The sequence below is a fragment of the Oncorhynchus tshawytscha genome, linkage group LG33 (assembly GCF_018296145.1).
Source record: "Oncorhynchus tshawytscha isolate Ot180627B linkage group LG33, Otsh_v2.0, whole genome shotgun sequence".
In the NCBI taxonomy this organism is placed as follows: domain Eukaryota; kingdom Metazoa; phylum Chordata; class Actinopteri; order Salmoniformes; family Salmonidae; genus Oncorhynchus; species Oncorhynchus tshawytscha.
In genome coordinates this window covers 45,007,638-45,034,113 of record NC_056461.1, presented here as the reverse complement: position 1 = coordinate 45,034,113, position 26,476 = coordinate 45,007,638, and the positions used below count along the sequence as shown (strand labels likewise).

At 38.4% G+C, this 26,476-nt stretch overlaps 1 protein-coding gene across 3 annotated transcripts; it reads left to right on the top strand.

Moving 5' to 3' along the window:
• Positions 1-17,673: 17,673 nt before the first annotated feature.
• On the top strand, positions 17,674-26,024 carry fdxacb1 (ferredoxin-fold anticodon binding domain containing 1). 3 transcript variants are annotated; one of them, XM_042311398.1, is made up of 9 exons: positions 17,674-17,914; positions 18,161-18,331; positions 21,213-21,271; positions 21,444-21,520; positions 21,840-22,096; positions 22,501-22,657; positions 22,724-22,927; positions 23,930-24,090; positions 25,890-26,024. In XM_042311398.1, exons 3-8 carry the CDS (start codon positions 21,251-21,253, stop codon positions 24,018-24,020), a joined length of 807 nt encoding a protein of 268 aa, XP_042167332.1. In that variant the 5' UTR covers positions 17,674-17,914; positions 18,161-18,331; positions 21,213-21,250; the 3' UTR covers positions 24,021-24,090; positions 25,890-26,024. The 3 variants fall into 3 exon arrangements, with proteins under 3 accessions (XP_042167332.1, XP_042167334.1, XP_042167333.1); XM_042311400.1 differs by lacking the exon at positions 21,213-21,271 and having other exon boundaries at positions 17,675-18,331; XM_042311399.1 differs by lacking the exons at positions 17,674-17,914; positions 18,161-18,331 and having other exon boundaries at positions 21,119-21,271.
• The last annotated feature ends 452 nt before the right edge of the window (positions 26,025-26,476 follow it).

Here is a 26,476-nt window from a genome sequence, read left to right as displayed (position 1 = left end):
TGATATAACATTTTGAACAGAAATGCAACGGTTCATTGGATCTGTCTAAATCTTTACACATACACTGATGCCATCTACTGGCCAAAATCTAAATTGCACCGGGGCTGGATTAATACATTATGGCCTTTCTCTTGCATTTCAAAGACCATGGTACCAAAAAAAAAAAATAACGGTTGTTTTTTCTTTGTATTAACTTTTACCAGATCTAATGTGTTATATTCTACTACATTCCTTTCACATTTCCATAAACTTCAAAGAGTTTCCTTTCAAATGGTACCAATAATATGCATAACGTTGCTTAAGGGCCTGAGCTACAGGCAGTTAGATTTGGGTAGGTCATTTTAGGTGAAAATTGAAAAAAGGGGCAATCCTTAATAAGAGGTTTTAAGCATGTCAAATTAAGACAGGCAGGTGCTGATGGTGCTCGATAACACCAAGCAACAGTCAACAAAGATATTTTTGAAAGTTTCATGAGTAAAACCAGCAAATCCAATTGTTTGGGGACAGATTTGGTGGAGACAACTGAGCACTGAAGGCGATCCTTGGTTTAGATTGCCACTCCCCCACCTTTGGAAGACCGGTCTTGCCGAAAAAGGTTATAACCAGAAAGGTTAACATCAGTGTTCAAAACACTCTTCCTTAACCACGTCTCAGTAATGACCAACACATTTGGATTGGAGCTGTGAACCCACACCTTCAATTGATTCATTTTAGGTAATAAGCTTCTAGTGTTAACATAAAATCTGTGGAGTGGTTGAAAGACAAGTTTTAATGACTCCAACCTAAGTGTATGCAAACTTCCGACTTCAACTGCAGATGTTAGTTGGTGGTATATAATAGTGGTATATAGATGGTGGTATATAATAGTGGTATATAGATGGTGGTAAATAATAGTGGTATATAGATGGTGGTATGTAATAGTGGTATATAGATGGTGGTATATAATAGTGGTATATAGATGGTGTTATGTAATAGTGGTAGATAGATGGTGGTATGTAATAGTGGTATATAGATGTTAGATGGTGGTGTGTAGTAGTGGTATATAGATGGGGGTATGTAATAGTGGTATATAGATGGTGGTGTGTAATAGTGGTATATAGATGGGGGTATGTAATAGTGGTATATAGATGGTGGTGTGTAATAGTGGTATATAGATGGTGGTATGTAATAGTGGTATATAGATGGTGGTATGTAATAGTGGTATATAGATGGTGGTATGTAATAGTTGTATAGTTTGTGCTGTGTAATAGTGGTATATAGATGGTGGTGTGTAATAGTGGTATATAGATGGTGGTATATAATAGTGGTATATAGATGGTGGTATGTAATAGTGGTATAGTTGGTGGTGTGTAATAGTGGTATATAGATGGTGGTGTGTAATAGTGGTATATAGATGGTGGTGTGTAATAGTGGTATATAGATGGTGGTAAGTAATAGTGGTATATAGATGGTGGTATGTAATAGTGGTATATAGATGGCGGTGTGTAATAGTGGTATATAGATGGTAGTATGTAATAGTGGTATATAGATGGTGGTATGTAATAGTGGTATATAGATGGTGGTATGTAATAGTGGTATATAGATGTTCGATGGTGGTATTAAATGTGGTATATAGATGGTGGTATGTAATAGTGGTATATGGATGGTGGTATGTAATAGTGGTACATAGATGGTGGTATGTAATAGTGGTATATAGATGGTGGTGCGTAATAGTGGTATATAGATGGTGGTATGTAATAGTGGTATATAGATGGTGATATGTAATAGTGATGTTAGATGGTGGTGTGTAATAGTGGTATATAGATGGTGGTGTGTAATAGTGGTATATAGATGGTGGTGTGTAATAGTGGTATATAGATGGTGGTGTGTAATAGTGGTATATAGATGGTGGTGTGTAATAGTGGTATATAGATGGTGGTGTGAAATAGTGATGTTAGATGGTGGTATGTAATAGTGGTATATAGATGTTAGATGGTGGTATGTAATAGTGGTATATAGATGGTGGTATGTAATAGTGGTATATAGATGGTGGTGTGTAATAGTGATGTTAGATGGTGGTGTGTAACAGTGGTATATAGATGGTGTTATGTAATAGTGGTATATAGATTGTGGTATGTAATAGTGGTATATAGATGGTGTTATGTAATAGTGGTATATAGATTGTGGTATGTAATAGTGGTATATAGATGTTAGATGGTGGTATGTAATAGTGGTATATAGATGGTGTTATGTAATAGTGGTATATAGATTGTGGTATGTAATAGTGGTATATAGATGGTGGTATGTAATAGTGGTATATAGATGCTAGATGGTGGTATGTGATGTGGGTATATAGATGGTGGTATGTTATAGTGGTATATAGATGGTGTTATGTAATAGTGGTATATAGATGGTGGTATGTAATAGTGGTATATAGATGTTAGATGGTCGTATGTAGTAGTGGTATATAGATGGGGGTATGTAATAGTGGTATATAGATGGTGGTGTGTAATAGTGGTATATAGATGGTGGTATGTAACAGTGGTATATAGATGGTGGTATGTAATAGTGGTATAGTTGGTGGTGTGTAATAGTGGTATATAGAGATGGTGGTATTAATAGTGGTATGATAGATGGTGGTATGTAATAGTGGTATATAGATGGTGGTATGTAATAATGGTATATAGATGGTGGTATGTAATAGTGGTATATAGATGGTGGTATGTAATAATGGTATATAGATGGTGATGTATGTAATAGTGGTATATAGATGGTGGTATGTAATAGTGGTATATAGATGGTATGATGGTGGATATGTAAATAGTGGTATATAGATGGTGGTATGTAATAGTGGTATATAGATGGTGATATGTAATAATAGTGGTATATAGATGGTGATATGAATAGTGGTATATAGATGGTGGTATGTAATAGTGGTATATAGATATGTAATAGTGGGGCGGTGTGTAATAGTTGTATATAGATCGTGGTATGCAATAGTGGTATATAGATGGTGGTATGTAATAGTTGTATATAGATGGTGGTATGTAATAGTGGTATTTAGATGGTGGTGTGTAATAGTGGTATATAGATGGTGGTATGTAATAGTGGTATATAGATTGTAGATGGTGGTATGTAATAGTGGTATATAGATGGTGATATGTAATAGTGGTATATAGATGGTGATATGAATAGTGGTATATAGATGGTGGTATGTAATAGTGGTATATAGATGGCGGTATGTAATAGTGGTATATAGATGGTGGTATGTAATAGTGGTATTTAGATGTTAGATGGTGGTATTAAACGTGGTATATAGATGGTGGTATGTAATAGTGGTATATAGATGATGGTATGTAATAGTGGTATATAGATGGTGGTGTGTAATAGTGGTATATAGATGGTGGTATGTAATAGTGATGTTAGATGGTGATGTGTAATAGTGGTATGTAGATGTTAGATGGTGGTATGTAATAGTGGTATTTAGATGGTGGTGTATAATAGTGGCATATAGATGGTGGTGTGTAATAGTGATGTTAGATGGTGGTATGTAATAGTGGTATATAGATGGCGGTATGTAACAGTGGTATAGTTGGTGGTGTGTAATAGTGGTATATAGATGGTGGTATGTAATAGTGGTATATAGATGGTGGTATGTAATAGTGGTATATAGATGGAGGTGTGTAATAGTGGTATACAGATGGTGGTGTGTAATAGTGATGTTAGATGGTGGTGTGTAATAGTGGAATATAGATGGTGGTTTGTAATCGTGGTATATAGATGGTGGTGTGTAATAGTGGTATATAAATGGTGGTATGTAATAGTGATGTTAGATGGTGGTGTGTAATAGTGGTATATAGATGTTAGATGGTGGTATGTAATAGTGGTATATAGATGGTGGTTTGAAATAGTGGTATATAGATGTTAGATGGTGGTATGTGATGTGGGTATATAGATGGTGGTGTGTAATAGTGGTATATAGATGGTGTTATGTAATAGTGGTATATAGATGGTGGTATGTAATAGTGGTATATAGATGGTGGTATGTAATAGTGGTATATAGATGTTAGATGGTGGTATTAAACGTGGTATATAGATGGTGGTATGTAATAGTGGTATATAGATGATGGTATGTAATAGTGGTATATAGATGGTGGTGTGTAATAGTGGTATATAGATGGTGGTATGTAATAGTGATGTTACATGGTGATATGTAATAGTGGTATATAGATGTTAGATGGTGGTACGTAATACTGGTATATAGATGGTGGTGTGTAATAGTGGCATATAGATGGTGGTGTGTAATAATGATGTTAGATGGTGGTATGTAATAGTGGTATATAGAGGTTGGTGTGTAATAGTGGTATATAGATGGTGGTATGTAATAGTGGAATATAGATGGTGGTGTGTAACAGTGGTATAGTTGGTGGTGTGTAATAGTGGTATATAGATGGTGGTATGTAATAGTGGAATATAGATGGTGGTATGTAACAGTGGTATAGTTGGTGGTGTGTAATAGTGGTATATAGATGGTGGTGTGTAATAGTGGTATATATATGGTGGTATGTAATAGTGATATATAGATGGTGGTATGTAATAGTGGTATATAGATGGTGGTGTGTAATAGTGATGTTAGATGGTGGTGTGTAATAGTGGTATATAGATGGTGTTATGTAATAGTGGTATATAGATGGTGGTATGTAATAGTGGTATATAGATGTTAGATGGTGGTATTAAACGTGGTATATAGATGGTGGTATGTAATAGTGGTATATAGATGATGGTATGTAATAGTGGTATATAGATGGTGGTGTGTAATAGTGGTATATAGATGGTGGTATGTAATAGTGATGTTACATGGTGATATGTAATAGTGGTATATAGATGTTAGATGGTGAGTACGTAATACTGGTATATAGATGGTGGTGTGTAATAGTGGCATATAGATGGTGGTGTGTAATAATGATGTTAGATGGTGGTATGTAATAGTGGTATATAGAGGTTGGTGTGTAATAGTGGTATATAGATGGTGGTATGTAATAGTGGAATATAGATGGTGGTGTGTAACAGTGGTATAGTTGGTGGTGTGTAATAGTGGTATATAGATGGTGGTATGTAATAGTGGAATATAGATGGTGGTATGTAACAGTGGTATAGTTGGTGGTGTGTAATAGTGGTATATAGATGGTGGTGTGTAATAGTGGTATATATATGGTGGTATGTAATAGTGATATATAGATGGTGGTATGTAATAGTGGTATATAGATGGTGGTGTGTAATAGTGATGTTAGATGGTGGTGTGTAATAGTGGTATATAGATGGTGTTATGTAATAGTGGTATATAGATGGTGGTATGTAATAGTGGAATATAGATGGTGGTATGTAACAGTGGTATAGTTGGTGGTGTGTAATAGTGGTATATAGATGGTGGTGTGTAATAGTGGTATATATATGGTGGTATGTAATAGTGGTATATAGATGGTGGTGTGTAATAGTGATGTTAGATGGTGGTGTGTAATAGTGGTATATAGATGGTGGTGTGTAATAGTGGTATATAGATGGTGTTATGTAATAGTGGTATATAGATTGTGGTATGTAATAGTGGTATATAGATGGTGTTATGTAATAGTGGTATATAGATTGTGGTATGTAATAGTGGTATATAGATGTTAGATGGTGGTATGTAATAGTGGTATATAGATGGTGTTATGTAATAGTGGTATATAGATTGTGGTATGTAATAGTGGTATATAGATGGTGGTATGTAATAGTGGTATATAGATGCTAGATGGTGGTATGTGATGTGGGTATATAGATGGTGGTATGTAATAGTGGTATATAGATGTTAGATGGTGGTATGTAATAGTGGTATATAGATGGTGTTATGTAATAGTGGTATATAGATTGTGGTATGTAATAGTGGTATATAGATGGTGGTATGTAATAGTGGTATATAGATGGTGGTATGTAACAGTGGTATATAGATGGTGATATGTAATAGTGGTATATAGATGGTGATATGAATAGTGGTATATAGATGGTGGTATGTAATAGTGGTATATAGATGGCGGTGTGTAATAGTTGTATATAGATCGTGGTATGCAATAGTGGTATATAGATGGTGGTATGTAATAGTTGTATATAGATGGTGGTATGTAATAGTGGTATATAGATGGTGGTGTGTAATAGTGGTATATAGATGGTGGTATGTAATAGTGGTATATAGATTGTAGATGGTGGTATGTAATAGTGGTATATAGATGGTGGTCTGTAATAGTGGTATATAGATGGTGGTATGTAATAGTGGTATCAAATCAAATCAAATCAAATCAAATCCAAATCAAATCAAATCAAATAGATCAAATAGATCAAATAGATGGTGGTGTGTAATAGTGGTATATAGATGGTGGTATGTAATAGTGATGTTACATGGTGATATGTAATAGTGGTATATAGATGTTAGATGGTGGTACGTAATACTGGTATATAGATGGTGGTATGTAATAGTGGCATATAGATGGTGGTGTGTAATAGTGATGTTAGATGGTGGTATGTAATAGTGGTATATAGAGGTTGGTGTGTAATAGTGGTATATAGATGGTGGTATGTAATAGTGGAATATAGATGGTGGTATGTAACAGTGGTATAGTTGGTGGTGTGTAATAGTGGTATATAGATGGTGGTGTGTAATAGTGGTATATATATGGTGGTATGTAATAGTGATATATAGATGGTGGTATGTAATAGTGGTATATAGATGGTGGTGTGTAATAGTGATGTTAGATGGTGGTGTGTAATAGTGGTATATAGATGGTGTTATGTAATAGTGGTATATAGATTGTGGTATGTAATAGTGGTATATAGATGGTGTTATGTAATAGTGGTATATAGATTGTGGTATGTAATAGTGGTATATAGATGTTAGATGGTGGTATGTAATAGTGGTATATAGATGGTGTTATGTAATAGTGGTATATAGATGGTGGTATGTAATAGTGGTATATAGATGTTAGATGGTCGTATGTAGTAGTGGTATATAGATGGGGGTATGTAATAGTGGTATATAGATGGTGGTGTGTAATAGTGGTATATAGATGGTGGTATGTAACAGTGGTATATAGATGGTGGTATGTAATAGTGGTATAGTTGGTGGTGTGTAATAGTGGTATATAGATGGTGGTATTAATAGTGGTATGTAGATGGTGGTATGTAATAGTGGTATATAGATTGTGGTATGTAATAGTGGTATATAGATGGTGGTATGTAATAGTGGTATATAGATGCTAGATGGTGATATGTAATAGTGGTATATAGATGGTGATATGAATAGTGGTATATAGATGGTGGTATGTAATAGTGGTATATAGATGGCGGTGTGTAATAGTTGTATATAGATCGTGGTATGCAATAGTGGTATATAGATGGTGGTATGTAATAGTTGTATATAGATGGTGGTATGTAATAGTGGTATATAGATGGTGGTGTGTAATAGTGGTATATATATGGTGGTATGTAACAGTGGTATATAGATTGTAGATGGTGGTATGTAATAGTGGTATATAGATGGTGATATGTAATAGTGGTATATAGATGGTGATATGTAATAGTGGTATATAGATGGTGGTATGTAATAGTGGTATATAGATGGTGGTGTGTAATAGTTGTATATAGATGTTAGTTGGTGGTGTGTAATAGTGGTATATAGATGGTGGTATGTAATAGTGGTATATAGATGGGTGTATGTAATAGTGGTATATAGATTGTGGTATGTAATAGTGGTATATAGATGGTGGTATGTAATAGTGGTATATAGATGCTAGATGGTGGTATGTGATGTGGGTATATAGATGGTGGTATGTAATAGTGGTATATAGATGGTGTTATGTAATAGTGGTATATAGATGGTGGTATGTAATAGTGGTATATAGATGTTAGATGGTCGTATGTAGTAGTGGTATATAGATGGGGGTATGTAATAGTGGTATATAGATGGTGGTGTGTAATAGTGGTATATAGAGGTTGGTGTGTAATAGTGGTATATAGATGGTGGTATGTAATAGTTGTATATAGATGGTGGTATGTAATAGTGGTATATAGATGGTGGTGTGTAATAGTGGTATATAGATGGTGGTATGTAATAGTGGTATATATATGGTGGTATGTAATAGTGATATATAGATGGTGGTATGTAATAGTGGTATATAGATGGTGGTGTGTAATAGTGATGTTAGATAGTGGTTTGTAATAGTGGTATATAGATGGTGTTATGTAATAGTGGTATATAGATTGTGGTATGTAATAGTGGTATATAGATGGTGTTATGTAATAGTGGTATATAGATTGTGGTATGTAATAGTGGTATATAGATGTTAGATGGTGGTATGTAATAGTGGTATATAGATGGTGTTATGTAATAGTGGTATATAGATAGTGGTATGTAATAGTGGTATATAGATGGTGGTATGTAATAGTGGTATATAGATGGTGGTATGTAGCAGTGGTATATAGATGGTGATATGTAATAGTGGTATATAGATGGTGATATGAATAGTGGTATATAGATGGTGGTATGTAATAGTGGTATATAGATGGCGGTGTGTAATAGTTGTATATAGATCGTGGTATGCAATAGTGGTATATAGATGGTGGTATGTAATAGTTGTATATAGATGGTGGTATGTAATAGTGGTATATAGATGGTGGTGTGTAATAGTGGTATATAGATGGTGGTATGTAATAGTGGTATATAGATTGTAGATGGTGGTATGTAATAGTGGTATATAGATGGTGGTGTGTAATAGTGGTATATAGATGGTGGTGTGTAATAGTGGTATATAGATGGTGGTGTGTAATAGTGGTATATAGATGGTGGTATGTAATAGTGGTATATAGATGGTGGTATGTAATAGTGGTATATAGATGGTGGTATGTAATAGTGGTATATAGATGGTAGATGGTGGTATGTAATAGTGGTATATAGATGGTGGTATGTAATAGTGGTATATAGATGGTGGTATGTAATAGTGATGTTACATGGTGATATGTAATAGTGGTATATAGATGTTAGATGGTGGTACGTAATACTGGTATATAGATGGTGGTGTGTAATAGTGGCATATAGATGGTGGTGTGTAATAGTGATGTTAGATGGTGGTATGTAATAGTGGTATATAGAGGTTGGTGTGTAATAGTGGTATATAGATGGTGGTATGTAATAGTGGAATATAGATGGTGGTATGTAACAGTGGTATAGTTGGTGGTGTGTAATAGTGGTATATAGATGGTGGTGTGTAATAGTGGTATATATATGGTGGTATGTAATAGTGATATATAGATGGTGGTATGTAATAGTGGTATATAGATGGTGGTGTGTAATAGTGATGTTAGATGGTGGTGTGTAATAGTGGTATATAGATGGTGTTATGTAATAGTGGTATATAGATTGTGGTATGTAATAGTGGTATATAGATGGTGTTATGTAATAGTGGTATATAGATTGTGGTATGTAATAGTGGTATATAGATGTTAGATGGTGGTATGTAATAGTGGTATATAGATGGTGTTATGTAATAGTGGTATATAGATATAGATGCTAGATGGTGGTATGTAATACTGGTATATAGATGGTGGTGTGTAATAGTGGCATATAGATGGTGGTGTGTAATAGTGATGTTAGATGGTTGTATGTAATAGTGGTATATAGATGGTTGGTGTGTAATAGTGGTATATAGATGGTGGTATGTAATAGTGGAATATAGATGGTGGTATGTAACAGTGGTATAGTTGGTGGTGTGTAATAGTGGTATATAGATGGTGGTGTGTAATAGTGGTATATATATGGTGGTATGTAATAGTGATATATAGATGGTGGTATGTAATAGTGGTATATAGATGGTGGTGTGTAATAGTGATGTTAGATGGTGGTGTGTAATAGTGGTATATAGATGGTGTTATGTAATAGTGGTATATAGTTGGTGGTATGTAATAGTGGTATATAGATGGTGGTATGTAATAGTGGTATATAGATTGTGTTGTGTAATAGTGGTATATAGATGTTAGTTGGTGGTATATAGATGGTGGTATGTAATGGCGGTATATAGTTGGTGGTATATAATAGTGGTATATAGATGGTAGATAGTGTTATGTAATAGTGGTATATAGTTGGTGGTATGTAATAGTGGTATATAGATGGTGGTATATAATAGTGGTATATAGATGGTAGATAGTGTTATGTAATAGTGGTATATAGTTGGTGGTTTGTAATAGTGGTATATAGATGGTGGTATATAGATGGTGGTATGTAATAGTGGTATATAGATGGTGGTATGTAATAGTGGTATATAGATGGTGGTATGTAATAGTGGTATATAGATGCTAGATGGTGATATGTAATAGTGGTATATAGATGGTGATATGAATAGTGGTATATAGATGGTGGTATGTAATAGTGGTATATAGATGGCGGTGTGTAATAGTTGTATATAGATCGTGGTATGCAATAGTGGTATATAGATGGTGGTATGTAATAGTTGTATATAGATGGTGGTATGTAATAGTGGTATATAGATGGTGGTGTGTAATAGTGGTATATATATGGTGGTATGTAATAGTGGTATATAGATTGTAGATGGTGGTATGTAATAGTGGTATATAGATGGTGGTATGTAATAGTGGTATATAGATGGTGATATGTAATAGTGGTATATAGATGGTGATATGTAATAGTGGTATATAGATGGTGGTATGTAATAGTGGTATATAGATGGTGGTGTGTAATAGTTGTATATAGATGTTAGTTGGTGGTGTGTAATAGTGGTATATAGATGGTGGTATGTAATAGTGGTATATAGATGGGTGTATGTAATAGTGGTATATAGATTGTGGTATGTAATAGTGGTATATAGATGGTGGTATGTAATAGTGGTATATAGATGCTAGATGGTGGTATGTGATGTGGGTATATAGATGGTGGTATGTAATAGTGGTATATAGATGGTGTTATGTAATAGTGGTATATAGATGGTGGTATGTAATAGTGGTATATAGATGGTGGTATGTAATAGTGGTATATAGATGCTAGATGGTGGTATGTGATGTGGTATATAGATGGTGGTATGTAATAGTGGTATATAGATGGTGTTATGTAATAGTGGAATATAGATGGTGGTATGTAACAGTGGTATAGTTGGTGGTGTGTAATAGTGGTATATAGATGGTGGTGTGTAATAGTGGTATATATATGGTGGTATGTAATAGTGATATATAGATGGTGGTATGTAATAGTGGTATATAGATGGTGGTGTGTAATAGTGATGTTAGATAGTGGTTTGTAATAGTGGTATATAGATGGTGTTATGTAATAGTGGTATATAGATTGTGGTATGTAATAGTGGTATATAGATGGTGTTATGTAATAGTGGTATATAGATTGTGGTATGTAATAGTGGTATATAGATGTTAGATGGTGGTATGTAATAGTGGTATATAGATGGTGTTATGTAATAGTGGTATATAGATTGTGGTATGTAATAGTGGTATATATAGATGGTGGTATGTAATAGTGGTATATAGATGCTAGATGGTGGTATGTGATGTGGGTATATAGATGGTGGTATGTAATAGTGGTATATATATGTTAGATGGTGGTATGTAATAGTGGTATATAGATGGTGTTATGTAATAGTGGTATATAGATAGTGGTATGTAATAGTGGTATATAGATGGTGGTATGTAATAGTGGTATATAGATGGTGGTATGTAGCAGTGGTATATAGATGGTGATATGTAATAGTGGTATATAGATGGTGATATGAATAGTGGTATATAGATGGTGGTATGTAATAGTGGTATATAGATGGCGGTGTGTAATAGTTGTATATAGATCGTGGTATGCAATAGTGGTATATAGATGGTGGTGTGTAATAGTGGTATATAGATGGTGGTATGTAATAGTGGTATATAGATTGTAGATGGTGGTATGTAATAGTGGTATATAGATGGTGGTGTGTAATAGTGGTATATAGATGGTGGTGTGTAATAGTGGTATATAGATGGTGGTATGTAATAGTGGTATATAGATGGTGGTATGTAATAGTGGTATATAGATGGTGGTATGTAATAGTGGTATATAGATTGTAGATGGTGGTATGTAATAGTGGTATATAGATGGTGGTATGTAATAGTGGTATATAGATGGTGGTATGTAATAGTGATGTTACATGGTGATATGTAATAGTGGTATATAGATGTTAGATGGTGGTACGTAATACTGGTATATAGATGGTGGTGTGTAATAGTGGCATATAGATGGTGGTGTGTAATAGTGATGTTAGATGGTGGTATGTAATAGTGGTATATAGAGGTTGGTGTGTAATAGTGGTATATAGATGGTGGTATGTAATAGTGGAATATAGATGGTGGTATGTAACAGTGGTATAGTTGGTGGTGTGTAATAGTGGTATATAGATGGTGGTGTGTAATAGTGGTATATATATGGTGGTATGTAATAGTGATATATAGATGGTGGTATGTAATAGTGGTATATAGATGGTGGTGTGTAATAGTGATGTTAGATGGTGGTGTGTAATAGTGGTATATAGATGGTGTTATGTAATAGTGGTATATAGATTGTGGTATGTAATAGTGGTATATAGATGGTGTTATGTAATAGTGGTATATAGATTGTGGTATGTAATAGTGGTATATAGATGTTAGATGGTGGTATGTAATAGTGGTATATAGATGGTGTTATGTAATAGTGGTATATAGATTGTGGTATGTAATAGTGGTATATAGATGGTGGTATGTAATAGTGGTATATAGATGCTAGATGGTGGTATGTGATGTGGGTATATAGATGGTGGTATGTAATAGTGGTATATAGATGGTGTTATGTAATAGTGGTATATAGATGGTGGTATGTAACAGTGGTATATAGATGTTAGATGGTATGTAGTAGTGGTATATAGATGGGGGTATGTAATAGTGGTATATAGATGGTGGTGTGTAATAGTGGTATATAGATGGTGGTATGTAACATTGGTATATAGATGGTGGTATGTAATAGTGGTATAGTTGGTGGTGTGTAATAGTGGTATATAGATGGTGGTATTAATAGTGGTATGTAGATGGTGGTATGTAATAGTGGTATATAGATTGTGGTATGTAATAGTGGTATATAGATGGTGGTATGTAATAGTGGTATATAGATGCTAGATGGTGATATGTAATAGTGGTATATAGATGGTGATATGAATAGTGGTATATAGATGGTGGTATGTAATAGTGGTATATAGATGGCGGTGTGTAATAGTTGTATATAGATTGTGGTATGCAATAGTGGTATATAGATGGTGGTATGTAATAGTTGTATATAGATGGTGGTATGTAATAGTGGTATATAGATGGTGGTGTGTAATAGTGGTATATAGATGGTGGTATGTAATAGTGGTATATAGATTGTAGATGGTGGTATGTAATAGTGGTATATAGATGGTGGTATGTAATAGTGGTATATAGCTGGTGATATGTAATAGTGGTATATAGATGGTGATATGTAATAGTGGTATATAGATGGTGGTATGTAATAGTGGTATATAGATGGTGGTGTGTAATAGCTGTATATAGATGTTAGTTGGTGGTGTGTAATAGTGGTATATAGATGGTGGTGTGTAATAGTGGTATATAGATGGTGGTATGTAATAGTGGTATATAGATGGGTGTATGTAATAGTGGTATATAGATGGTGGTATTTAATAGTGGTATATAGATGGTGGATGGTGGTAAGTAATAGTGGTGTATAGATGGTGGTATATAATAGTGGTATATAGATGGTGGTATGTAATAGTGGTATATAGATGGTGGTGTGGAATAGTGGAATATAGATGGCGGTATGTAATAGCTGTATATAGATGGGCGTATGTAATAGTGGTATATAGATGGTGGTATGTAATAGTGGTATATAGATGGTGGTATGTAAGATGGGGGTATGTAATAGTGGTATATAGATGGTGGTATCTAATAGTGGTATATAGATGGTAGATGGTGGTGTGTAATAGTGGTATATAATGGTGGTATGTAATAGTGGTATATAGATGGTGTTATGTAATAGTGGTTTATAGATGGTGGTATATCGATGGTGGTATGTAATAGTGGTATATAGATGGTGGTATATAGATGGTGGTATGTAATAGTGGTCTATAGAAGGTGGTGTGTAATAGTGGTATATAGATGGGGGTATGTAATAGTGGTATATAGATGGTGGTGTGTAATAGTGGTATATAGATGGTGGTATGTAATAGTGGTATATAGATGGTGGTATGTAATAGTGGTATATAGATGGTGGTGTGTAATAGTGGTATATACATGGTGGTATGTAATAGTGTTATATAGATGGTGGTATGTACTAGTGGTATATAGATGGTGGTGTGTAATAGTGGTATATAGATGGTGGTGTGTAATAGTGGTATATAGATGGTGGTATGTAATAGTGGTATATAGATGGTGGTATGTAATAGTGGTATATAGATGGTGGTATGTAACAGTGGTATATAGATGGTGGTATGTAATAGTGGTATAGTTGGTGGTGTGTAATAGTTGTATATAGATGGTGGTATTAATAGTGGTATGTAGATGGTGGTATGTAATAGTGGTATATAGATTGTGGTATGTAATAGTGGTATATAGATGGTGGTATGTAATAGTGGTATATAGATGCTAGATGGTGATATGTAATAGTGGTATATAGATGGTGATATGAATAGTGGTATTTAGATGGTGGTATGTAATAGTGGTATATAGATGGCGGTGTGTAATAGTTGTATATAGATCGTGGTATGCAATAGTGGTATATAGATGGTGGTATGTAATAGTTGTATATAGATGGTGGTATGTAATAGTGGTATATAGATGGTGGTGTGTAATAGTGGTATATAGATGGTGGTATGTAATAGTGGTATATAGATTGTAGATGGTGGTATGTAATAGTGTTATATAGATGGTGGTATGTAATAGTGGTATATAGATGGTGATATGTAATAGTGGTATATAGATGGTGATATGTAATAGTGGTATATAGATGGTGGTATGTAATAGTGGTATATAGATGGTGGTGTGTAATAGTTGTATATAGATGTTAGTTGGTGGTGTGTAATAGTGGTATATAGATGGTGGTGTGTAATAGTGGTATATAGATGGTGGTATGTAATAGTGGTATATAGATGGGTGTATGTAATAGTGGTATATAGATGGTGGTATTTAATAGTGGTATATAGATGGTGGATGGTGGTAAGTAATAGTGGTGTATAGATGGTGGTATATAATAGTGGTATATAGATGGTGGTATGTAATAGTGGTATATAGATGGTGGTGTGGAATAGTGGAATATAGATGGCGGTATGTAATAGCTGTATATAGATGGGTGTATGTAATAGTGGTATATAGATGGTGGTATGTAATAGTGGTATATAGATGGTGGTATGTAAGATGGGGGTATGGAATAGTGGTATGTAGATGGTGGTATCTAATAGTGGTATATAGATGGTAGATGGTGGTGTGTAATAGTGGTATATAATGGTGGTATGTAATAGTGGTATATAGATGGTGTTATGTAATAGTGGTTTATAGATAGTGGTATATCGATGGTGGTATGTAATAGTGGTATATAGATGGTGGTATATAGATGGTGGTATGTAATAGTGGTCTATAGAAGGTGGTGTGTAATAGTGGTATATAGATGGGGGTATGTAATAGTGGTATATAGATGGTGGTGTGTAATAGTGGTATATACATGGTGGTATGTAATAGTGTTATATAGATGGTGGTATGTACTAGTGGTATATAGATGGTGGTGTGTAATAGTGGTATATAGATGGTGGTGTGTAATAGTGGTATATAGATGGTGGTATGTAATAGTGGTATATAGATGGTGGTATGTAATAGTGGTATATAGATGGTGGTATGTAATAGTGGTATATAGATGGTGGTATGTAATAGTGGTATATAGATGTTAGATGGTGGTATTAAATGTGGTATATAGATGGTGGTATGTAATAGTGGTATATAGATGATGGTATGTAATAGTGGTATATAGATGGTGGTGTGTAATAGTGGTATATAGATGGTGGTATGTAATAGTGGTATACAGATGGTGTTGTGTAATAGTGGTATATAGATGGTGGTATGTAATAGTGGTATGTAGATGGTGGTATGTAATAGTGGTATATAGATGGTGGTATTTAATAGTGGTATATAGATGTTAGTTGGTGGTGTGTAATAGTGGTATATAGATGGTGGTGTGTAATAGTGGTATATAGATGGTGGTATGTGATAGTGGTATATAGATGTTAGATGGTGGTATGTAATAGTGGTATGTAATAGTGGTATATAGATGGTGGTATGTAATAGTGGTATATAGATGGTGGTATGTAATAGTGGTATATAGATGTTAGCTGGTGGTATTTAATTGTGGTATATAGATGGTGGTATGTAATAGTGGTATATAGATGATGGTATGTGATTGTGGTATATAGATGTTAGCTGGTGGTATTTAATAGTGGTATATAGATGGTGGTATGTAATAGTGGTATATAGACAGTGGTGTGTAATAGAGATATATAGATGTTAGTTGGTGGTATGTATTAGTGGTATATAGATGGTGGTATGTAATAGTGGTATATAGAAGGTGGTGTGTAATAGTGGTATATAGATGTTAGTTGGTGGTATTTAATAGTGGTATATAGTTGGTGATATGTAATAGGGGTATATAGATGTTAGCTGGTGGTATTTAATAGTGGTATATAGATGTTAGTTGGTGGTATGTATTAGTGGTATATAGATGGTGGTATGTAATAGTGGTATATAGATGGTGGTGTGTAATAGGGATATATAGATGTTAGTTGGTGGTATGTATTAGTGGTATATAGATGGTGGTATGTAATAGTGGTATATAGAAGGTGGTGTGTAATAGTGGTATATAGATGGGGGTATGTAATAGTGGTATATAGATGGTGGTGTGTAATAGGGATATATAGATGTTAGTTGGTGGTATGTAATAGTGGTATATAATTGGTCGTGTGTAATAGTGGTATATAGATGTTAGTTGGTGGTATTTAATAGTGGTATATAGTTGGTGGTATTTAATAGTGGAATATAGTTGGTGGTGTGTAATAGTGGTAAATAGATGTTAGATGGTGGTATTTAATAGTGGAATATAGTTGGTGATGTGTAATAGTGGTATATAGATGTTAGTTGGTGGTATGTAATAGTGGTATATAGTTGGTGGTATGTATTAGTGGTATATAGATGGTGGTATGTAATAGTGGTATATAGAAGGTGGTGTGTAATAGTGGTATATAGATGTTAGTTGGTGGTATTTAATAGTGGTATATAGTTGGTGATATGTAATAGTGTTAAATAGATGTAGATGTAATCGTGGCTCTTTTTTGTCCTTACCCCTTTCTTTTTATTTTTGTATCACAAAATGCAACCTGACCGATCACACACTCCTGCACAGCAGCTGTAAGCATGCACAAATAAATGTCCTAACGCCTTGATACCAAAGAAGGAGAAGAAGGATTTGACGCCATGATACCAAAGAAAGAGAAGAAGGATTAGGTAAGGGGTATGGTTACGGTAAGGAGTTAATTTCAGGGTTAGGTTATGGACGTCGCAAGGAACCTTTTATACCATTAGTTTTGTTTCCGTCCATACTACTGTAAGTGTGACACCGACCTTATTGTTTTGCTTCTTCTACTCGTGCCGACCGGCTCCACTGCTGATGACAAAATAACATGAATCTTATGATCGATAATTAACCCAACTCGATGTTTCCCCTGCTGATTATTATTGACGATAAACCGTTTTTCATTGATGAGCGGCAGTGAGGCAGAGGCTAATTGGGACAGAACGTCACTGTTCAAATCTACCGGAAGGAAACGTGAGTTGCTTTGCCAATGTTAGCAACATTATTCTATTACATACATTGGCAAGCTAGATCAATGCGAGTAAACAGACACATGGCTAAGTTAGCAACTCTTCTTTCTGAAAGCCTCGTCTCGTGCATTGAGCTATGGAATAACTAGTGGGGGGCGTCCCTATAGTCTAAAGAGGCTTCCTCACATTGGGAGCATCTCAATTGTATTTCCTTGATACCCCGAGTGTCCCTCTTCTTCTCTTCTCAAAGCACATTGGAGCAGAAGATCTGAGGATCCTGACTACTTCATTCCAGTGTTCTTTCAAAACGGCCTCTCAGGAAATGCTTTTGAGAGGGTTTGAGAGCAATGGCTGTCTTCTGCGCTGACCTGACAAACATCAGGACGGACACCAAAATATAGCTTTGGTGCAATATTCAGAGGTATGTGGTACATTTTCACAAATAAGTACAAAACTCAAAGCAGATCATCAAAAATGCAGTTGATTCAAAACTCATTTTAAATTGACTTAGTACAAAACACCAAATCAGTCACTTTTCCACCAAAACTTAGTGTTTCATCTAGAAATACATGTTTCACATTGCAATACATGTTCATATAAAGTAATTGCCTTTCACAATGCTCACATTACTTTTGGCTATGATTGTCTTCTCTTTTGTTAAAATACATTTTACTGTTACTTAATCCGACTGTTCTTAATTGATGATCACTTAAGCATTTAAAAAAAAAAAATCTAACTTTATTTGTCACATGCGCCGAATACAACAGTGTAGGCTTTACCGGGAAATGTTTACTTACCAGCCCTTAACCAACAGTGCAGCTCAAGAAGAAGAAAATATTTACCAAGTAGATTAAAATAAAAAGTAACACAACAAGAATAACAATAATGAGGCTTTAAACAGGGGCACCGGTGCAGAGTCAGTGTGCAGGGGTACAGGCTAGTTGAGGTAATCTGTACATGTAGGTGGGGGCGGAGTGACTAAGCATATGTAACAACCAACCAGCAAGTAGCAGCAGTGTACAAAAGGGAGGGGAGGGGTGGTGGTGTCATTGTAAATTGTCCAGTGAAGAATTTATTAATTTTTCAGCAGTCTTATGGCTTGAGGGTAGAAGCTGTTGAGGAGCCTTTTGGTCCTAGACTTGGTGCTCCGGTACCGCTTGCCGTGTGGTAGCAGAGAAAACAGTCTATAACTTGGGTGACTGGAGTCTCTGACAGTTTTATGGGCTTTCCTCTGACACCGCCTATTATATAGGTCCTGGATGGCAGGAAGCTTGGCCCCAGTGATGTACTGGGCCATTCACACTACCATCTGTAGTGCCTTACAGTCAGATGCCGAGCAGTTGCCATTCCAGACAGTGATGCAACCGGCCAGGATGCTCTCAATGCTGCAGCTGTAGAACCTTTTGAGGATCTGAGGACCCATGCCAAATCTTTTCAGTCTTCCGAGGGGGAAAAGGCTTTGTCGTGCCCTCTTCACGACTGTCTTAGTGTGTTTGGACCATGTTAGTTTGTTGGTGATGTGGACCCCAAGGAACTTGAAGCTCTCAATCTGCTCCACTGCAGCCCCGTTGATGAGAATGGGGGCTTGCTCGGTCCTCCTTTTTCTTGTAGTCCACAATCATCTCCTTAGTCTTGCTCACATTGAGGGAGAGGTTGTTGTCCTGGCACTACACTGACAGTTCTCTGACCTCCTCCCTATAGGCCGTCTCATCGTTGTCGGTGATCAGGCCTACCACTGTTGTGTCGTCAGCAAACTTAAGGATGGTGTTGGAGTGTTGTTTGGCCACGCAGTCGTGGGTGAACAGGGAATACAGGAGGGGACTAAGTACACACCCCTGAGGGGCCCCAGTGTTGAGGATCAGTGTGGCAGACGTGTTGTTGCCTATCCTTACCACCTGGGTGTGGCCCGGCCTGTCAAGAAGTCCAGGATCCAGTTGCAGAGGGAGGTGTTTAGTCCCAGAGTCCTTAGCTTAGTGATGAGCTTCGTGGGCATTATGGTGTTGAACACTGAACTGTAGTCAATGAACAGCATTCTCACATAGGTGTTCCTTTTGTCCAGGTGGGAAAGGGTAGTGTGGAGTGTGATTGAAATTGAGTAATCTGTGGATCTGTCGGGGATGTATGCGAATTGAAGTGGGTCTAGGGTTTCTGGGATGAATGTGTTGATGTGAACCATGACCAGCCTTTCAAAGCATGTGCTATGGGGCAGTAGTCATTTAGGCAGGTTAACTTGGTGTTCTTGGGCACAGGGACTATGGTGTTCTGAATGTATGGTTGTCTGCTCAGAGTACGCATCCTGGTGAATGTTAGCAAAGAGACTAGGGTCTAGGGTGTCCGGGAGGATGCTGTTGATGTGAGCCATGACCAGCCTTTCAAAGCACTTCATGGCTACCGACGTGAGTGCCACGGTGCGGAAATAATTTAGGCAGGTTACCTTCGCTTCCTTGGGCACAGGGACTATGGTGGTCTGCTTGAAACATGTCGGTATTACAGACTTGGTCAGGGAGAAAATGTCAGTGCATGTCAGTGCATGCTTTGAGTACACGTCCTGGAAATCCGTCTGGCCTAGCGGCTTTGTGAATATTGGTCTGTTTAAATGTTTTGTTCACATTGGCTGCCAAGAGCATTATCACACAGTCACCCAGAACAGCTGGTGCTCTCATGCATGCTTCAGTGTTGCTTGCCTCGAAGCGAGCATAAAAGTCATTTAGCTTGTCTGGTAGGCTTGCGTCACTGGGCAGCTCGCGTCTGGGTTTCCCTTTGTAGTCCGTAATAGTTTTCAAAACCTGCCACATCTGACGAGCATCAGAGCCGGTGTAGTAGGATTCAATCTTAATCCTGTATTGACACTTTGCTTGTTTGATGGTTGGTCTGAGGGTATAGCGGGATTTCTTATAAGTGTCCGGGTTGGTCTCCCGCTCATTGAAAGTTGCAGCTCTAGCCTTTAGCTCGATGCGGATGTTGCCTGTAATCCATGGTTTCTGGTTGGGATATGTACGTACTAGAGGTCGACCGATTATGATTTTTCAATGCCGATACCGATTATTGGAGGACCAAAATAGTCGCTGTCGATTAATCGGCCAATGTTTTTAGAATTTATTTGTAATAATGACAATTACAACAATACTGAATGAACACTTATTTTAACTTAATATAATACATTAATAAAATCAATTTAGCCTCAAGTAAATAATGAAACATGTTCAATTTGGTTTAAATAATGCAAAACCAAGTGTTGGAGAAGAAAGTAAAAGTGCAATATGTGCTATATAAGAAAGCTAACGTTTAAGTTCCTTGCTCAGAACATGAGAACGTATGAAAGCCGGTTGTTCCTTTTGACATGAGTCTTCAATATTCCCAGGTAAGAAGTTTTAGGTTGTAGTTATTATAGGAAATTAAAGGACTATTTCTCTCTGTACCATTTGTATTTCATTAACCTTTGACTATTAGATGTTCTTATAGGCACTTTAGTATTGCCAGTGTAACAGTATAGCTTCCATCTTCCTCCTCGCTCCTCCCTGGGCTCGAACCAGCAACACAACAACAACAGCCATCATCGAAGCAGCGTTACCCATAGAGAGCAAGGGGAACAACTACAAGAAGGCTCAGAGTGAGTGACGTTTGAAACGCTATTAGCATGTGCTAACTAGCTAGCCATTACACTTCAGTTACACCAGTCTCATCTCGGGAGTTGATAGGCTTGAAGTCATAAACGGCGCAATGCTTGACGCACAACGAAGAGCTGCTGGCAAAACGCACGAAAGTGCTGTTTGAATGAATGTTTACGCGCCTGCTTCTGCCTACCACCGCTCAGTCAGATACTTAGATACGCAGGACACGCTAGATAATATCTAGTAATATCATCAACCATGTGTAGTTAACTAGTGATTATGATTGATTGTTTTTTGACTGTCCGTCCGTCGGTGCAGAGTGATGACGTCATCAGAAGGTGGGGAGGCAGTGCTTCTGGTTGGAGAGGGGAACTTCTCGTTCTCTGCCGCTCTGAGCCGGATCGTCGCCACGGAGACAAATGACATCACCTCGGGGACCGATGACATCACCAGGGAGACCGATAACATAGCCGGTGGGAGGGGTTTGAGGATCACAGCCACCTGTCTCCAGACCAAAGAGGAGGCGCTACGACACCACGGCTCCGCCCACAACATACACACAATCACACACTCAGGTAGCTCCGCCCACAACATACACACAATCACTCACTCAGGTAGCTCCGCCCACAACATACACACAATCACACACTCAGGTATCTCCGCCCACAACCGCACCATTAAAGATTGTGGATAAATGAAGACGACTCAAGCCATTTACAGATTTGTGTTAATGGTTTCTGTCTGTGTAAGTGGGTGTTGCTTTTCTTCGTAACATCTGGCTTGGAGAGAGGGAAAAGCTGCTTCTGGTCTACTTATTGCCCCACCTATCCTTTCTCTTCCGTCTCTGACACCATCACACACTCCAATTAGAGACAGGCTGGGTGTGTGTGTTCTATTCTGTTTTGTTTCTGAATGCACAATGTGATGTCCTTATGTACAGTTGGTCTAATGTCTGTCTGTGTGTGTGTGTGTGTGTCAGGTGGGGAGGTGCTGTTTGAGGTGGATTGTACGCGTCTGTCAGAGTGTGTGTGTCTGCGTGGTCGACAGTTTGACCGCGTCATCTTTAACTTCCCTCACTGCGGTCGGAAGAGTGGTGTGAAGAAGAACAGGCTGCTGCTCAAACACTTTTTCCTCAGGTGAGACACACACACACACACACAACACTGTTGAATCTCATCTCACCTCTAAGTGTGTGTGTGTAGCTGTGTGGGGGTGCTGAAGGAGGAAGGGGAGGTGCTTGTGTCTCTGTGCAACGGGCAGGGCGGGACTCCAGCCGACCGGCCAATGAGAGAGTGGCACAACAGCTGGCAGGTGGTCGCCATGGCAGCAGAGGCAGGGCTTATCCTGAACGAGGTCCGCTCCTTCGATGGCGAGAAACCTGACAGTTACCAATCCACCGGGTACAGGTGAGCTGATGGCGTCTTGGAGTAGGAGTGCTGATCTAGGATCAGATCAAAATGAATGAGAGGATATGGACATCGTGGCAAACCAACCAATAAATCAAATGTATTTATAAAGCCCTTTACCCAGCCTAAAAGTTCACAGAGCAGATACCGGGCCTAAAAGCCCACAGAGCAGATACCGGGCCTAAAATCCCACAGAGCAGATACCCACATAGCAGATACCCAGCCTAAAGACCCACATAGCAGATACCCAGCCTAAAGGCCCACAGGGCAGATAACCAGCCTAAATGCCCACAGAGCAGATACCCGGCCTAAATGCCCACAGGGCAGATACCCAGCCTAAAAGCCCACAGGGCAGATACCCGGCCTAAATGCCCACAGGGCAGATACCCTGCCTAAATGCCCACAGGGCAGATACCCGGCCTAAATGCCCACAGAGCAGATACCCCTAAATGCCCAAATGCCCACAGAGCAGATACCCGGCCTAAAAGCCCACAGGGCATATACCCGGCCTAAAAGCCCACAGGGCATATACCCGGCCTAAAAGCCCACAGGGCAGATACCCGGCCTAAAGCCCACAGGGCATATACCCGGCCTAAAAGCCCACAGGGCATATACCCGGCCTAAAAGCCCACAGGGCAGATACCCGGCCTAAAAGCCCACAGGGCAGATACCCGGCCTAAATGCCCACAGAGCAGATACCCGGCCTAAATGCCCACAGAGCAGATACCCGCCCTGAAAGCCCACAGAGCAGATACCCGTCCTGAAAGCCCACAGAGCAGATACCTGTCCTGAAAGCCCACAGAGCAGATACCTGTCCTGAAAGCCCACAGAGCAGATACCCGTCCTGAAAGCCCACAGAGCAGATACCCGTCCTGAAAGCAGAAGGCAATGCAGCAGCAAACATACCTCACTGGTAGTTAAAGAACGTAGCAAACATTGAATTGAGGTGAAGGCACCCAAGAGGAAGGGTTTTGTTGACTGTGTGTTTGTGTATGTTGTCAGGAGCCAGGATAAGAGTTTCCATGCAGAGCAGGGCGTGACTCATGTGTTCAGTCGTAGTGTGGCCTGCAGCGCCCCCAGAGGAAGGACATGAAGCAGCACATTCTGGGAGGACGACCATTGACCTACCACATACCTGCTGAACTTTCACATTACATACACAGGTACACACACACTGACCTACCACATACCTGTAGGGTGACCACATTTAAAATCCCCAAAATTGGGACAACAGGATGATTTTGTGGGACAACAAGATGATTTTGTGGGACAACAGGATGATTTTGCGGGACAACAAGATGATTTTGTGGGACAACAGGATGATTTTGCGGGACAACAGGATGGTTTTGCGGGACATTTGCAGGACAGTGTAGCCAACATGAATAAAAACGGATGAATATCATTATGGTTCCTCCAACGTCTGGCACTGCCCACACTCACTGCCCACACACACTGCCCACACACACTGCCCACACACACTGCCCACACACACTATCCACACACACTGTCCACACATACTGTCCACACACACTGCCCACACACACTGTCTCAAGTTAGGCATACCTCATTTCAAATAGGCCATTTCATCATCACTGTCCATCCTGATAATTCTTCACCTATTTTCCAGGGACATGTCCTAACTGTGTCTGCATGCCAATCATTTTGTTTCATTCAAACTAGAGATACCAAACCAACGTTCACATGTTCAGGCTATCCTATCCACTGGCAACATTTTTTTAAAGAGTTGAAGCAAGGCACATAATTGTCCTTCATATGAAATTGCCACCTAGTTGCCATTGAAATGCATTGGGAGCTCATTTAAATATTGCTGTAGCACAAACAGTATAAATGCCTTCACTACTATTTTCTCCAGCATTCTAAGTTGGGCCCTCCTGTAATGCTTTTTAAAAGGTGTTTTCATGTTAATAGCTTCAAATGTTTCAGCTTTAAATAGTTTCCGCTGCAAATAGTCTGGGTAGCCATTTGATTAGATGTTCAGGAGTCTTATGACTTGGGGGTAGAAGCTGTTTAGAAGACTCTTGGACCTATACTTGGCGCTCCGGCACCGCTTGCCGAGCGGTAGCAGAGAGAACAGTCTACAGTATGACTAGGGTGGCTGGAGTCTTTGATAAATTTTAGGGCCTTCCTCTGACACCGCCTGGTGTAGAGATCCTGGATGGCAGGAAGCTTAGCCCCAGTGATGTACTGGGCCGTTCGCTCTACCCTCTGTTATGCCTTGCGGTCGGAGGCCGAGCAGTTACCGTAAACCCCAGGAAGTGTAGCTGTTGCCTTGGCAGGAACTAATGGGGATCCATAATAAACCCCAGGAAGAGTAGCTGTTGCCTTGGCAGGAACTAATGGGGATCCATAATAAACCCCAGGAAGAGTAGCTGTTGCCTTGGCAGGAACTAATGGGGATCCATAATAAACCCCAGGAAGAGTAGCTGCTGCCTTTGCAGGAACTAATGGGGATCCATAATAAACCCAGGAAGAGTAGCTGTTGCCTTGGCAGGAACTAATCGGGATCCATAATAAAAACAAATACAAACAATAATTAAACCCAGGAAGAGAGTTTTTTATTTAACTAGGCAGGTCAGTTAAGAACAAATTCTTATTTACAATGATTCGATGATCGGAGATTCGATCTAGCAATCTTTTGGGTACTGGCCCAACGCTTTAACCACTAGGCTACCTGCCGCCCCAAATAATCAAGGGTCAAAACAACCACACATTGAACATTAACAATAAGCATAGAGGACAGGTTGGTCTGTCAGACACTGTCCCTCATCTTATGGCAGACAGCAATGTAGTGCGCTGCCAATCCACAGCTCTGCATCCTTCCCCCAATAGGGGGATACGTTTTATATTTTTGACAGTCACACAAGTTCTAAAAGAATAAAGACATTTCAAATGTCATTATGTCTTTATACAGTGTTGTAACTCTCTCTCTCTTTCTCTACAGGGGTTTTCTCTCGAATTCTAATCATCCCGTCAGGCTGGTTCAGGACTTTCTGGTTCAGGCCCTGGAGAGGGAATGGCCTGTCTCCATGGTTACAGAGCACCTCCCCCTGCTCATACACTCCTCCCCCCAGAGACTAAATGCATGTTGCCCTGAGATACAAGACACACATACACATTGCTACTGGCTACACCCCTCCCACACACACACCACTTCACACACACCCTCAGATGATCACAAACACATAGACACTCTACTGGCAGACACACACATAACCTACGACTCAGATGATCACAAACATATAGACACTCTACTGGCAGACACACACATAACCTACGACTCAGAGGATGAGGGAAGGGAGAGAGAGTGTAGCAGCCATTTTAAGGAGTGTGTAGGTGAGGGAGAGGAGTGTGTAGGTGAGGGAGAGGAGTGTGTAGGTGTTGGGGGATACGTGCTGCGTCCTTCTCTACTGCCTCAGGTGGAGATACTGAGAGAGGAGAGAGAACACAGAGAGAGAGAGGAGGTTCTGCATGGTGTGAGCGGCCTAGTCTTTCAGAGAGTTCACATCAGTCCCTGGTCCCCCCCTGCCT